Raw genomic sequence first — 10,121 nt, 5'->3', positions numbered from 1 at the left:
CGTTTCCTTTTCTTCAGTCGATTTGCTTAGATAATTGTAACATAAATAATTATTGAGGTATTGTATTGCTTGTGTTTTTGTGTTCGCATATATAGTCAATAACGAAGTCAATGTTATTCAACTTTCCTTAGAATGGGGTAGGTCTTTTGGTACAAGTCATAAAATAAATAATGTACGTATGTAGCGTAAATAGTGGCTGACAGTAGTAAAAAAAAAAAAAAAAAAAAAAAAAAACTAGAACTGATGCTTTAAAAATTCAACACTTTACAACTTGTAATTAACATGATATGTTTATAGCTGGCGTTGCTTTAAAAACGGGCAATTGTGAAATAGTTAACGGGGCAGTTGAGTGACGCCGTGTTTCTTTATTTTTTGCTTTCGCAAGAGGGCGCCAGTAATACAATCTCTGATGTTTTATGTTTTGCAGTGCATGTGTGAATGTTTAGACCAATTTATCTAAACCGTTTTATTACTCGTGATTTGTTTGTAAGAAAAAAAAAATATAACATAACTTTGACTTGGTAGGACAAATATGGAGATGAAATATATAATTCACTGTTCCGCAGCCCTACAAATAAGAGACAAGGTGACATTTATAATGAACTTTCAAAATCCAGTGTAGGCCTGTACTGTGTAGTTCCACTTGAAGCCGCTTTGCTGCAGAGATCCCCATGGTGGGTTAGCTCTGGTAGCCCTTTCTAGTGACCGCAACAATGGATTCCACTGCTCTGCAGTCTGGGTGCAAATCTTTCAAAACTGAAAACAAAACGTCTTTAATTGTATCAAAATATTTCTTTTTTTTTTCATTTAATGGGAAAGTTTGGCCTAGGCAGTTAAAACTTCAGGACAGTGCATTACATTTTAGTTATGGTGATTTTTCATGGTCTACATTAACTACAAAGGAAGCACAGTATCTGATTACACTGTGTAACAAAAAAAAAAAAAAAAAAAATTGTTCCTGGGTAGTAAGTGTTATTTCCTAATTGCTTATGCCTCAAAACTATAGAAAATAGGTATTATTCCCCACAAACTTTGCTTTTGTGACCAGGACAGTGATATTTCAAAAATGACTACAAATGATTTAGAAGTGAGTAGTTTTTAGAGATTTACAGTTATACTGTAAATACAGTATAACTGTAAATCTTGAAAAACTACCCACTTCTAAATCTTTTGTAGTCATCTTTGTATTGCTTTAGTATAAATACATGTTAATTTGGATTCATATGTTGTTTTTTTCTGACTTTATGTGAACGAAAAGACACACATTTTTCCCATTGGAAATAGTGATATGTTGAAATATCACTGTCCTGGTCACAAAAGCAAAGTCTGTGGGGAATAATAGCCATTTTCTATACTTTTGAGGCATAAGCAATTAGAAGTAACACTTACTACCCAGGAACAAAAATTGTGTTACACAGTGTTATCAGCGCAATACTGTTGCTAACAAAAGCCACCATATTGTAATGCTAATTATTGTGACCGTGTGTTTACGGATTCAGTGAGTCAACCCCGGGATATTGGTAACTTACATACTTCTAATTATTCAGAATCATAATAAAGACTTGAAGAATATAAATAAGGTAGCACAGGTTGGTAGACCTTCAAATAAACCTCTTTTTATACTTACAAAAAATGAACTCAGGCCTAGTGGTGCTTCCTGGGGATTCAGGGAATATGGCCTCCTGGAATCCACTACATTCACCAATACAGAAATATAAGAGCTCATTGGTTGCCCCGGTGAAAGGAGCGACGTTCTGGAATCCTGAATCACTACTGAAGGGCGTCAGTGCATGCCTTGTCTTTCCTTTTGGTTTCATTCCAAGTGTTAACAATGAAGGAGGCAAGCCTGCTTTTATTCTAATTATTAAGACACATTAGTAGTAGTATTATTGTGTTGTTTGCAAATGGAGGCTTTTTTGGCAGATCATTATGTCATGTCATTTACATTGTTTCCGCAGATAACTGACCTTTTCAAGTTAGACTTTCAAGTTGGATAACATCTTAATCATATTTTGTTCTCTGGTGCCATATGTACAGATTTGCAGCCTACCTTATAACAAGATGAAACCAGATAATATTGTGACGGGCCAGTAGTTTGCCAAGAGCCGCTGCAGAGCCCCTGGGTGTAAAGAGATTGGCTTGGGATTGGATGGACGCTCACTGACATTCAGTTCTCCTGAGCGTGGGCGTTCCTGCGATGAGGGGACATAATTGGACATTCTACATTGATGAGAAAAGCAAGTTTAAAAGATTTGGGCACACTAAATTTTGCAAATAATGTCACAGTATGGTACAATCAATGTGTGTTTCCTGTGGAAGATATGAACTCTTGAAGCTATTAGGGTCTTTTACAACCAAATTGAGTCACCCCCGGGATACAGTACAGTAATGCCATAGCTTGTTTCAGTCTGAGTGAACCAGGGTAGAATGATAATTAGATAAGCACAGCTATCCCTAGGTTCAGCGCTACTAATTGCAGACATAACTAGACAGCTTTGTAGGGAAGAAAAACTATGCAGTATTGCCCTTTATGTCATGTGCACACTCATACGTACATCCTTTTTCACACTTGGTTAAGTGAAATAACAAACAGGGTATTGAAGGTTTTGTTTAATGAACGAGGCTGCTGTGGAAAGTGGGTCATATGCATTTTTAAGCAGGATTGATAAGCTACCCACAAGAAGTCAACAGTATTTGTCCTGCTATGGTGTTGTGCACACACCCAGGAATGGGTTATATGTGCTATCAGATTGTGTTTTTAGTCCGGATCACAAAGCCTCCACACAATGTAGTGCAGTTGGCAGTCTCTTTTTGAGAAAGGTCCAGAACTGGACAGTAGGGGTATTAATGTGTAACGTACAGTGCTGTGTGATGAACTGCAGTTATGGATTCTGTTCTGCCCCCGTCGCTGAGATGATATCAAGTTAAAAGCTCTAAAACTACGAATGCAGACGAGCCTGACTCTTTTGCATTGTGGTTAAGATGCTCGTTTGTGGTGTGCAGGGACGGCAGTTCACGCACAGCCTCCACGCTGTTACACAGGTCAAGACTACGGCGTGCTCACTCACACAGCTTTCAGGGAACGTTTGCATGAAGTCTGCAGGGAAATAAATTCACAGGGTTGTTTTTGCACCAGTCTTAATGGTTCAATTGTATTGAGTGGTCAAATTAGTTTTACTATCCACCTGACTAGTGCATCGCATTCGTCTGGTTCACCCATGCCACCCCAATCGGTTCCCATTGGATGCATTGTATGCCCATTGACCTCTGTTGTCTTTCATGACCTAGGGAGAGGGCAGATCTCTGTGGAAACTTAACATGGTCCTTGGTGTACAAAAAAAGGTTATGGTGTGGGGATACCATGGTACGAGGATGGGACAAAAAAACCTGGAAATGCCTCTCGTAACACCTTGTTTTAGTTATATTGATTAAAAAACACATGAAATATCAATAATACACAAGAGTTAAAGGTCTACAGTAAGCAGAGCACTTTGCATGTAAGGCTTTTCGTGGTGTGTAGAAGTGTCACTGTCTGTCTGCAACCCAATTAGGGTAAAAAACATTTTAATTGCCACAGAAAATCCTTTTCAGACACTAGATTAAAATTTTTTGAGAAAATCTACCACAAGTCACATGCTTTGAAAAACCAGATTGATAACTTAACAACAAGACCCTGCAATTTAAAAGCAACTGCAGACAGACTTGTGGAGTTTGATGCCTGAAACGGATTTCACCTCTTGATCCAATCATTTCTTTGCACGTCGGTATGTACTTGTTGAACATTATTTCTCTTTAAATGATCCAGGGTCATCAAATGATTCACAATGTCATGTTTTGTACGAGGGAATTACAAAACTGAGGAAAGAATGACAAAGCAGCTTATGAAAAAAAGTCTGTTCTTTCTTGAGCTCTGAGGTTAAAAAAAAAAACATACAAAGATTTCACAGTGCATTGAAATGCTTTTGATAATGTTATATGATGTTGTACATGGAGAATGAAAGGTTCTCAAAACGCACAGGTGATTCTAGAATTGTTTACTCAGGGTTAAACATTCTGTATAGGTTTTTAATGAAAACAATAATAATACTACAAACTATTACATTGGGAACGGAGCAGATACTTGCTTTGGTGTTTACTACTTAAGTAATGGAATTGTTGTGAACCTGTGTGGGGGTTTTATATACCAGGTAGTTATCAATATAAAAATGAATTTACTACTTTCCATAAACACTGTAGTTTAGTTATGCAATAACTCCAATCAGGGCAGGAACAGTTGCCATGGAGGAGAGTAGCGTGTCCAGACAGACGGTCTAGGACAAAACAGTTTTAGATCTACCCCCCCCCCCCCCCAAAAAAAAAATAAATAAAAGTATTACAGCAGCTCATTGTAGAGATATTTAAAGCATATTTGTTTCAATGCCTTTCACCAAATACCGAGTTAGTTGTGCAAAAAGTAATTTAAGAACGGTGATGACAAATTGGACACCGCCCCTTTAACTGCCGTGGGGCGGGTGTAATAGCAGAAGTGACGTTATTTCATTTACTTTTGATTTTGCAGTAACCATCTCGTTTGATACATTATTTTCGATTGTTAATGGGAATTATAGCTTGTTATAAAGCATACTAGTTTGTTTTTTGAAGTATCATCAATTAGCCAAAACAAGAAAGAATTATTCACAATGTGCATTTTACGTGCAAGATACCATATATCATGGAGCGGCACAGTTACATTGAGCGTGTTTGTGTATCTGCAGGCCTTAATCTACTAGGACCACACAACTACTATTTTAAAATAATGAATTTTCTTTCTAAAATGTATGCTTTGTTTGTCATTAATGTATAGTTTCTTATTTTTTATTAATTAAGAATATTATTGCCTTCTGTTTTTCTAGTAGGAGATATCTATTAAGCTTAAAGCAATGTTCATCGTTTATTTTTATTTACCTCAATTATATATTATACGTAGATTACTTGTAAACAAAATATAACAATGTGTTATTTAACCATAACAAGCAAAGTGCCTGTTGGTGTTTGAATACGCTCTCCACTAACTTTGGACGTTGTTCTTTCTGTCTTAAGGGTTTCCTTCCAGTTGCACCAATGCCACAGTTTGAAGAGGAGATTTTGTTTAAAGAGTATGTAAAGATGATGACGGATATGATCATTTTGTGCTTCACTTTGGCAATCTCTTTATCATTGTGGATTGTCTCGCGTACTGCTAGTACGTATTATGGTACGTATCAGTCAGTATGAGCTTTGCCTTTACTTACACCGGTCAATGACGTCACGGTTTTCAAGAGCACTTGCCATGCTTCTATTTAGCACGTTGTTTTGCTACCTGTTTCACAGAAGATAGATAGCAATGCTAGGCATGTTGAGCTCGTAAGATGTGTGCCTGTCTTCGCTGCTGATCATGTACAACAGGCTCCTATTGCTTTTGAGCTGTTCAGATGTATAACGTTTCCAGTTGGTTTAGGTGAATTCAGATGATTCCAGTATCAGAAGGGGGGGGGTTACAATTTGAAGTAATCTGCCTGTTTGTACATGTGCACACAGCTGTCATTTCTCTGTGCACACCAGTATAACAAATTATTAATGAAATTAGCACCTTGGTTGTTTAATTGCTGCTTCTAGAATGTTTTTTTTTTTGTTCTTATACTGTCAAAAATATCTCTTCATGATAATTTTAAATTCACTGTAACAAGTTGCTTAAGTAAATGTTTGTATTTTTTAAATTAATTTTTTTATCTCCAGGTACTTTACATCCTGTCTCTCCATGGCGCTGGCTATTCTCGGTACTGGTTCCCCTCATCCTTACCTCACGTAGTCTCAAAAGGAAAAGTGTTGACCGCAGTGGAGCGTTGGGAGGTAAATAGTGTATGTGTGCCACTTCACACAACTACTAGAAAGCTGGACTCAGTAATATTAAAATAAACTCTTGAGAAATATTTTTTAAATAATTTGCATTATGTATTATTACATATTATAACATTTTGTGTTTTCATAGTTGAACTATGAAAACCCTAAATGGAAGAATATGTAGTAATACATAGCATAAAACATGAGTCAACTGCACTGCATAAGAACCGTATATTGAAGGACTAAACAAGCAGCAATAAATAAGTTTCATTTTAATCACTACGTCCTGTTTTTAGTAACTATACTGAGCTCCTAGGCCATGCTAACAGTAAATTGTGTTGCATTGTTAAGCATGGAAAACTGGCTAAGGAAGACACATCGATATTTCACAGCCATGTCTGAAGTCTGTGGCTATAGAGAACATGGTTTGCTTAAGGGCACACAGTGTGTGAAAGGGTGGATGGGCACTGGGGTGAGGAGTCACCTTATTGGTTCATCAGAATGAATGGTGGTAAGCAAGAGGTTTGTGTGATAAAAGGCCTGCATTTTCATTAATGAAATTGTTGATACTGCTCTGAAAGAACGATTGTGTTTGTGTGCAATGCTAATGCAACGTGCAGCTGATCTGCCTGTGCAACAGTGGGACTGAGTACATTTCACTGACTCATTCAACCCTGTAAGAGCTGTCTGTCCTTGTAGTGCCACTGTTGCCAGGTGCTTCTGTATCCGTAAATATCCTTTACTGTAGGTCCCACTTTAGAGTTTTGTGCATGTTAATCCATTGGTAAAGAAACAGGTTACTGAGAGAACATGAATTGGTGTTTGTATGTAGGTCACAGGGCGATTCATTGTTTTTCATACTAATTGCTCTCATTTTGTATTTACAGCTGTGTATGCAGATGTTCCTAGCAGCTGTTTTTCTTAAGGAACATTCTCAAACATTATGATTCTGTGGCCATTTAATAAAACCCACTTTTTAGCTAATTTCCGGCCTACAACCTCTCCATAGTGTGTTTTCAATAATTCGTGCAACACCTATACATTGAAGATGGTTAAGAAGTCACCGCAGACATTTCACGTCTGCTCTCCCATTGTCTTTTTTTTCAGCGATTGTGGTCGGATTCATTCTTACCATGGCTAACATGAGCTTCTTTGCTTCCTTGCTGGCATTCTTCGTAACATCTTCTAGACTAACAAAATGGAAGGGGGAGGTGAAGAAGCGTATTGACGCAGAATATAAAGAAGGTAAAATGTGCATTGCATGCATTTCATATTTGTTCCATGGTTTATTTCACTGACTGTAAAACACCATTCTCTTTGCTCCGTGTTGCAGGTGGGCAGAGGAATTGGGTGCAGGTGTTCTGCAATGGAGGCGTCCCTACAGAACTTGCTCTACTCTACATGATTGAGGCTGGCCCTGGGGAGATTCCAGTGGACTTTGGGAAGCAGTACAGTGCAACATGGATGTGTTTGTCCCTCTTGGGTGCCTTGGCGTGCAGTGCTGGGGACACATGGGCCTCTGAAATAGGACCTGTCCTTAGTCTGAGTCCACCAAGATTAATAACGACGTGGAGGGAAGTCCCAGTGGGTAGGTTGTGTTGTTTTTATTTGTTATTTTTTTAACCACTGTATTAAGTTTATTGGCATCGCTGTCCCCACCTATAACAGTGAGCAGTCATTTGCAAGAAAAGCATAATTGCTTCATTTCACACAGTAATGGCATCAGTGGGGCACGTCTGTGTGTGCAGGATGGGGGAGCTTGTCGTTCATGGGTTGTTGTGCCATTTGTTTCCTGACTTAAAAGCAATGGTGTTCACAAGGAATACTTGAATAGCTTTCAAATAAAGATTTTTTTGTTTTTGGTTGGCTTGGTTATGCTTACCAACATGTTATGTACTAACTTTCTCCCTCCTTACTTTTTTCTTTTAGTCACTGTATTACTTCCGCATACAATAAATAAATAAATCTGCACAGTGTTTTTCATAAGGGTTTCAGGGATACTCTCCTATGCCCTAACAGAAAGGGTATTGATTTCTATTCTTTGTTCCCTCTTCAGGTACGAATGGGGGGGTCACTCCAGTGGGTCTTTTTGCGAGTCTCCTGGGTGGAATGGTGGTGGGCTTGGCTTACTTAGTCAGTCAGCTGCTCTTTGTGAAGGATCTGAACCTCGCTGCTCCACAGTGGCCCATTGTTGTGTATGGTGCCATGGCAGGATTACTGGGATCCTTGCTGGATTCTTACATAGGTGCCACTATGCAGTATTCAGGTTGGTATCAGACAGCCTGTGGTGAAAACGTGCATTAAATTGGGCAGCACAGTTCTAACTCGGCACGCTGGCCTCCACTGGTATTGAAATACAAAATACAGCTAAGACATTGTCAGTAGTCAAACCGTTGTTGTAATGTCTGTGTTTGGAGACTGCAATCACTGCCTCTGTTTAGCCAAGCCTGCTGAGATGCTTCCATGCTTGAAAGAATGTAAATACAGAGCAGGAGCCCTTACATAAGCATGTACATACATACGTCACACTTTTCTATAGAGAAGCTCTTAACCGATTGTGACTAAGCTTGATCACGGCATTCTTTACCAAGACATTGTGCATCAGTAACAGGAGAGGTGAAGGATCCTTACTTTACAGAAGTATCAGCAGCAGACTTGTATCTTCACTGATATCTACAGATGTGCTTATCCGGTTGTGTTAAAACTTGGTTGAAAAAGTTGAAAACATAAACAAATCCACCCATTTTGAAATGATACTGTAGCTCAATGTTTTCACCTGCAACCCCTTCACCACAGATTACAACATGATGCCTGTCACCTGGCAGCAATGGTGGAATTTCTGAAAATAACTTTGTTATTCGTGCCACCAGGTGGCAGAAGAAAACATAATTTATTAAAGTAACAGCAGGGGCTCGCTATGGCCTTCAAGTAAATGCTTTTGGAAGAGAAAACCTTAAACAAGCATTTGGTTTTTGTCTTCCAAAGACTTGTGTAGGCTATCGCTTGGTGAACTGTCCATTCGGCATGGCTTGGTTATAAAGCAGTCAGTTGTTTTGCGCCTAGGTTTCAGTTTAACTTTGTTCTACGACGTATGTTGCGCTCATTTGAAAAGTGTGCCTCTTTTCTTGCAGGTTATGACAAAGGCAAGGTTGTGAACCGCCAAACAAACTCTTCACAGCGGATATGTGGCAAACCTATTCTGGACAACAATGCAGTGAACCTGTTTTCTTCCATACTGATCGCGCTGATACTACCTGGAATGGCTTGGGGGTTTTGGCCAGTGCAGTAGATACTTCTGCTATTGGGGGGGAAGGGGGGGGCTCTGTTGCTCCAGGCAGTGGGATAGAAGAAGCGAGACTCTGTAGTAATTGATTGACTCAAGTCACTCAGATCTTCATTTTTCATTCTAGCTTTCTTGTCTTTTTAATTGTACAGTGTTATGTTATTTTCTTAAGAGCGAAAACTATTTGCCCAATCACCAGTGACTCATGTTTTGTGTTTTAAAGTGTATTGATTATTGCCAAAACCAACAGCAGCCTAGAACAGCTTGATCACTATCATTTGTTTTTGTCCAATCAAAACAGTCAAATAACAAATGAGTTATTTGTAACTCTAGGTCACTTACCTAAGCGGTTCAAATTTGAAAGTCAGCAGTTTCTTTTTTTCAAGGGAGTCTTCTTGTATGAGTAATTAAACGCCATGTCACATCATGTTTTAACCTGCTAGGAACAGAAAAGCTCAGAGAACCTTGAAACTGTTTACAATAAAGTATAAAACTCAACCATGTCTGCTGTCACTGGTGGTATGCTGCCGTGGAGTGGAGATTCAGGGCTGTGTCACAATACTTCACTGTACATACACTTCCACGGTATAATCAACAGTCAGCTACAGAAAGGAGTTCATGTTATTTTGTAATGCACATAGCGAATAGGAGGGGGATCTGAATGTAAATGATCAATTTCAGTGTTAGTTTTATACCCATGTGCTATGCAGTTGATTTTCTGCAAAGGTAACTTTCAACTGGCCGAGTTGTAATAACAATCGAAATGCCATGAAATGTGATTATTGTATCTATTCGTATGAAGTATACACTATATGATTTAAAAAACAAATATAATACAAGATTGTGCAAGATGGTATTTTATTATGCATTAGAGTTGTCTTATGGGGGACACCACAGCTTTTTACCCCTGATGCACATTAATCAGAAATCATTCTACATGCATTGCATTGGAGTCTGACTTTACAATCCACTTCCTAAT

At 38.6% G+C, this 10,121-nt stretch overlaps 1 protein-coding gene across 2 annotated transcripts; it reads left to right on the top strand.

The window, feature by feature from the left end:
• The first annotated feature begins 4,536 nt into the window (after window positions 1-4,536).
• Window positions 4,537-9,640, top strand: LOC121320060 (transmembrane protein 19-like). Of its 2 annotated transcripts, XM_041258214.1 has the most exons (7): window positions 4,537-4,815; window positions 5,080-5,233; window positions 5,755-5,868; window positions 6,967-7,104; window positions 7,193-7,447; window positions 7,916-8,125; window positions 8,991-9,640. In XM_041258214.1, exons 2-7 carry the CDS (start codon window positions 5,101-5,103, stop codon window positions 9,146-9,148), a joined length of 1,008 nt encoding a protein of 335 aa, XP_041114148.1. In that variant the 5' UTR covers window positions 4,537-4,815; window positions 5,080-5,100; the 3' UTR covers window positions 9,149-9,640. The 2 variants fall into 2 exon arrangements, with proteins under 2 accessions (XP_041114148.1, XP_041114150.1); XM_041258216.1 differs by lacking the exon at window positions 4,537-4,815 and having other exon boundaries at window positions 4,877-5,233.
• The last annotated feature ends 481 nt before the right edge of the window (window positions 9,641-10,121 follow it).

This window comes from Polyodon spathula, chromosome 8 (genome assembly GCF_017654505.1).
Source record: "Polyodon spathula isolate WHYD16114869_AA chromosome 8, ASM1765450v1, whole genome shotgun sequence".
In the NCBI taxonomy this organism is placed as follows: Eukaryota; Metazoa; Chordata; class Actinopteri; order Acipenseriformes; family Polyodontidae; genus Polyodon; species Polyodon spathula.
The sequence above is the reverse complement of the archived record's forward strand: the minus strand, read 5'-3'. Positions and strand labels throughout refer to the sequence as shown.

Coding starts and splice junctions, on each gene's coding strand:
- LOC121320060 (XM_041258214.1), top strand. CDS start 5,101: ATGCCACAGTTTGAAGAGGAGATTTTGTTTAAAGAGTATGTAAAGATG. Junction 7,448..7,915: donor GTGGAGGGAAGTCCCAGTGG/GTAGGTTGTGTT, acceptor TTCCCTCTTCAG/GTACGAATGGGGGGGTCACT. Junction 8,126..8,990: donor TGCCACTATGCAGTATTCAG/GTTGGTATCAGA, acceptor CTTTTCTTGCAG/GTTATGACAAAGGCAAGGTT.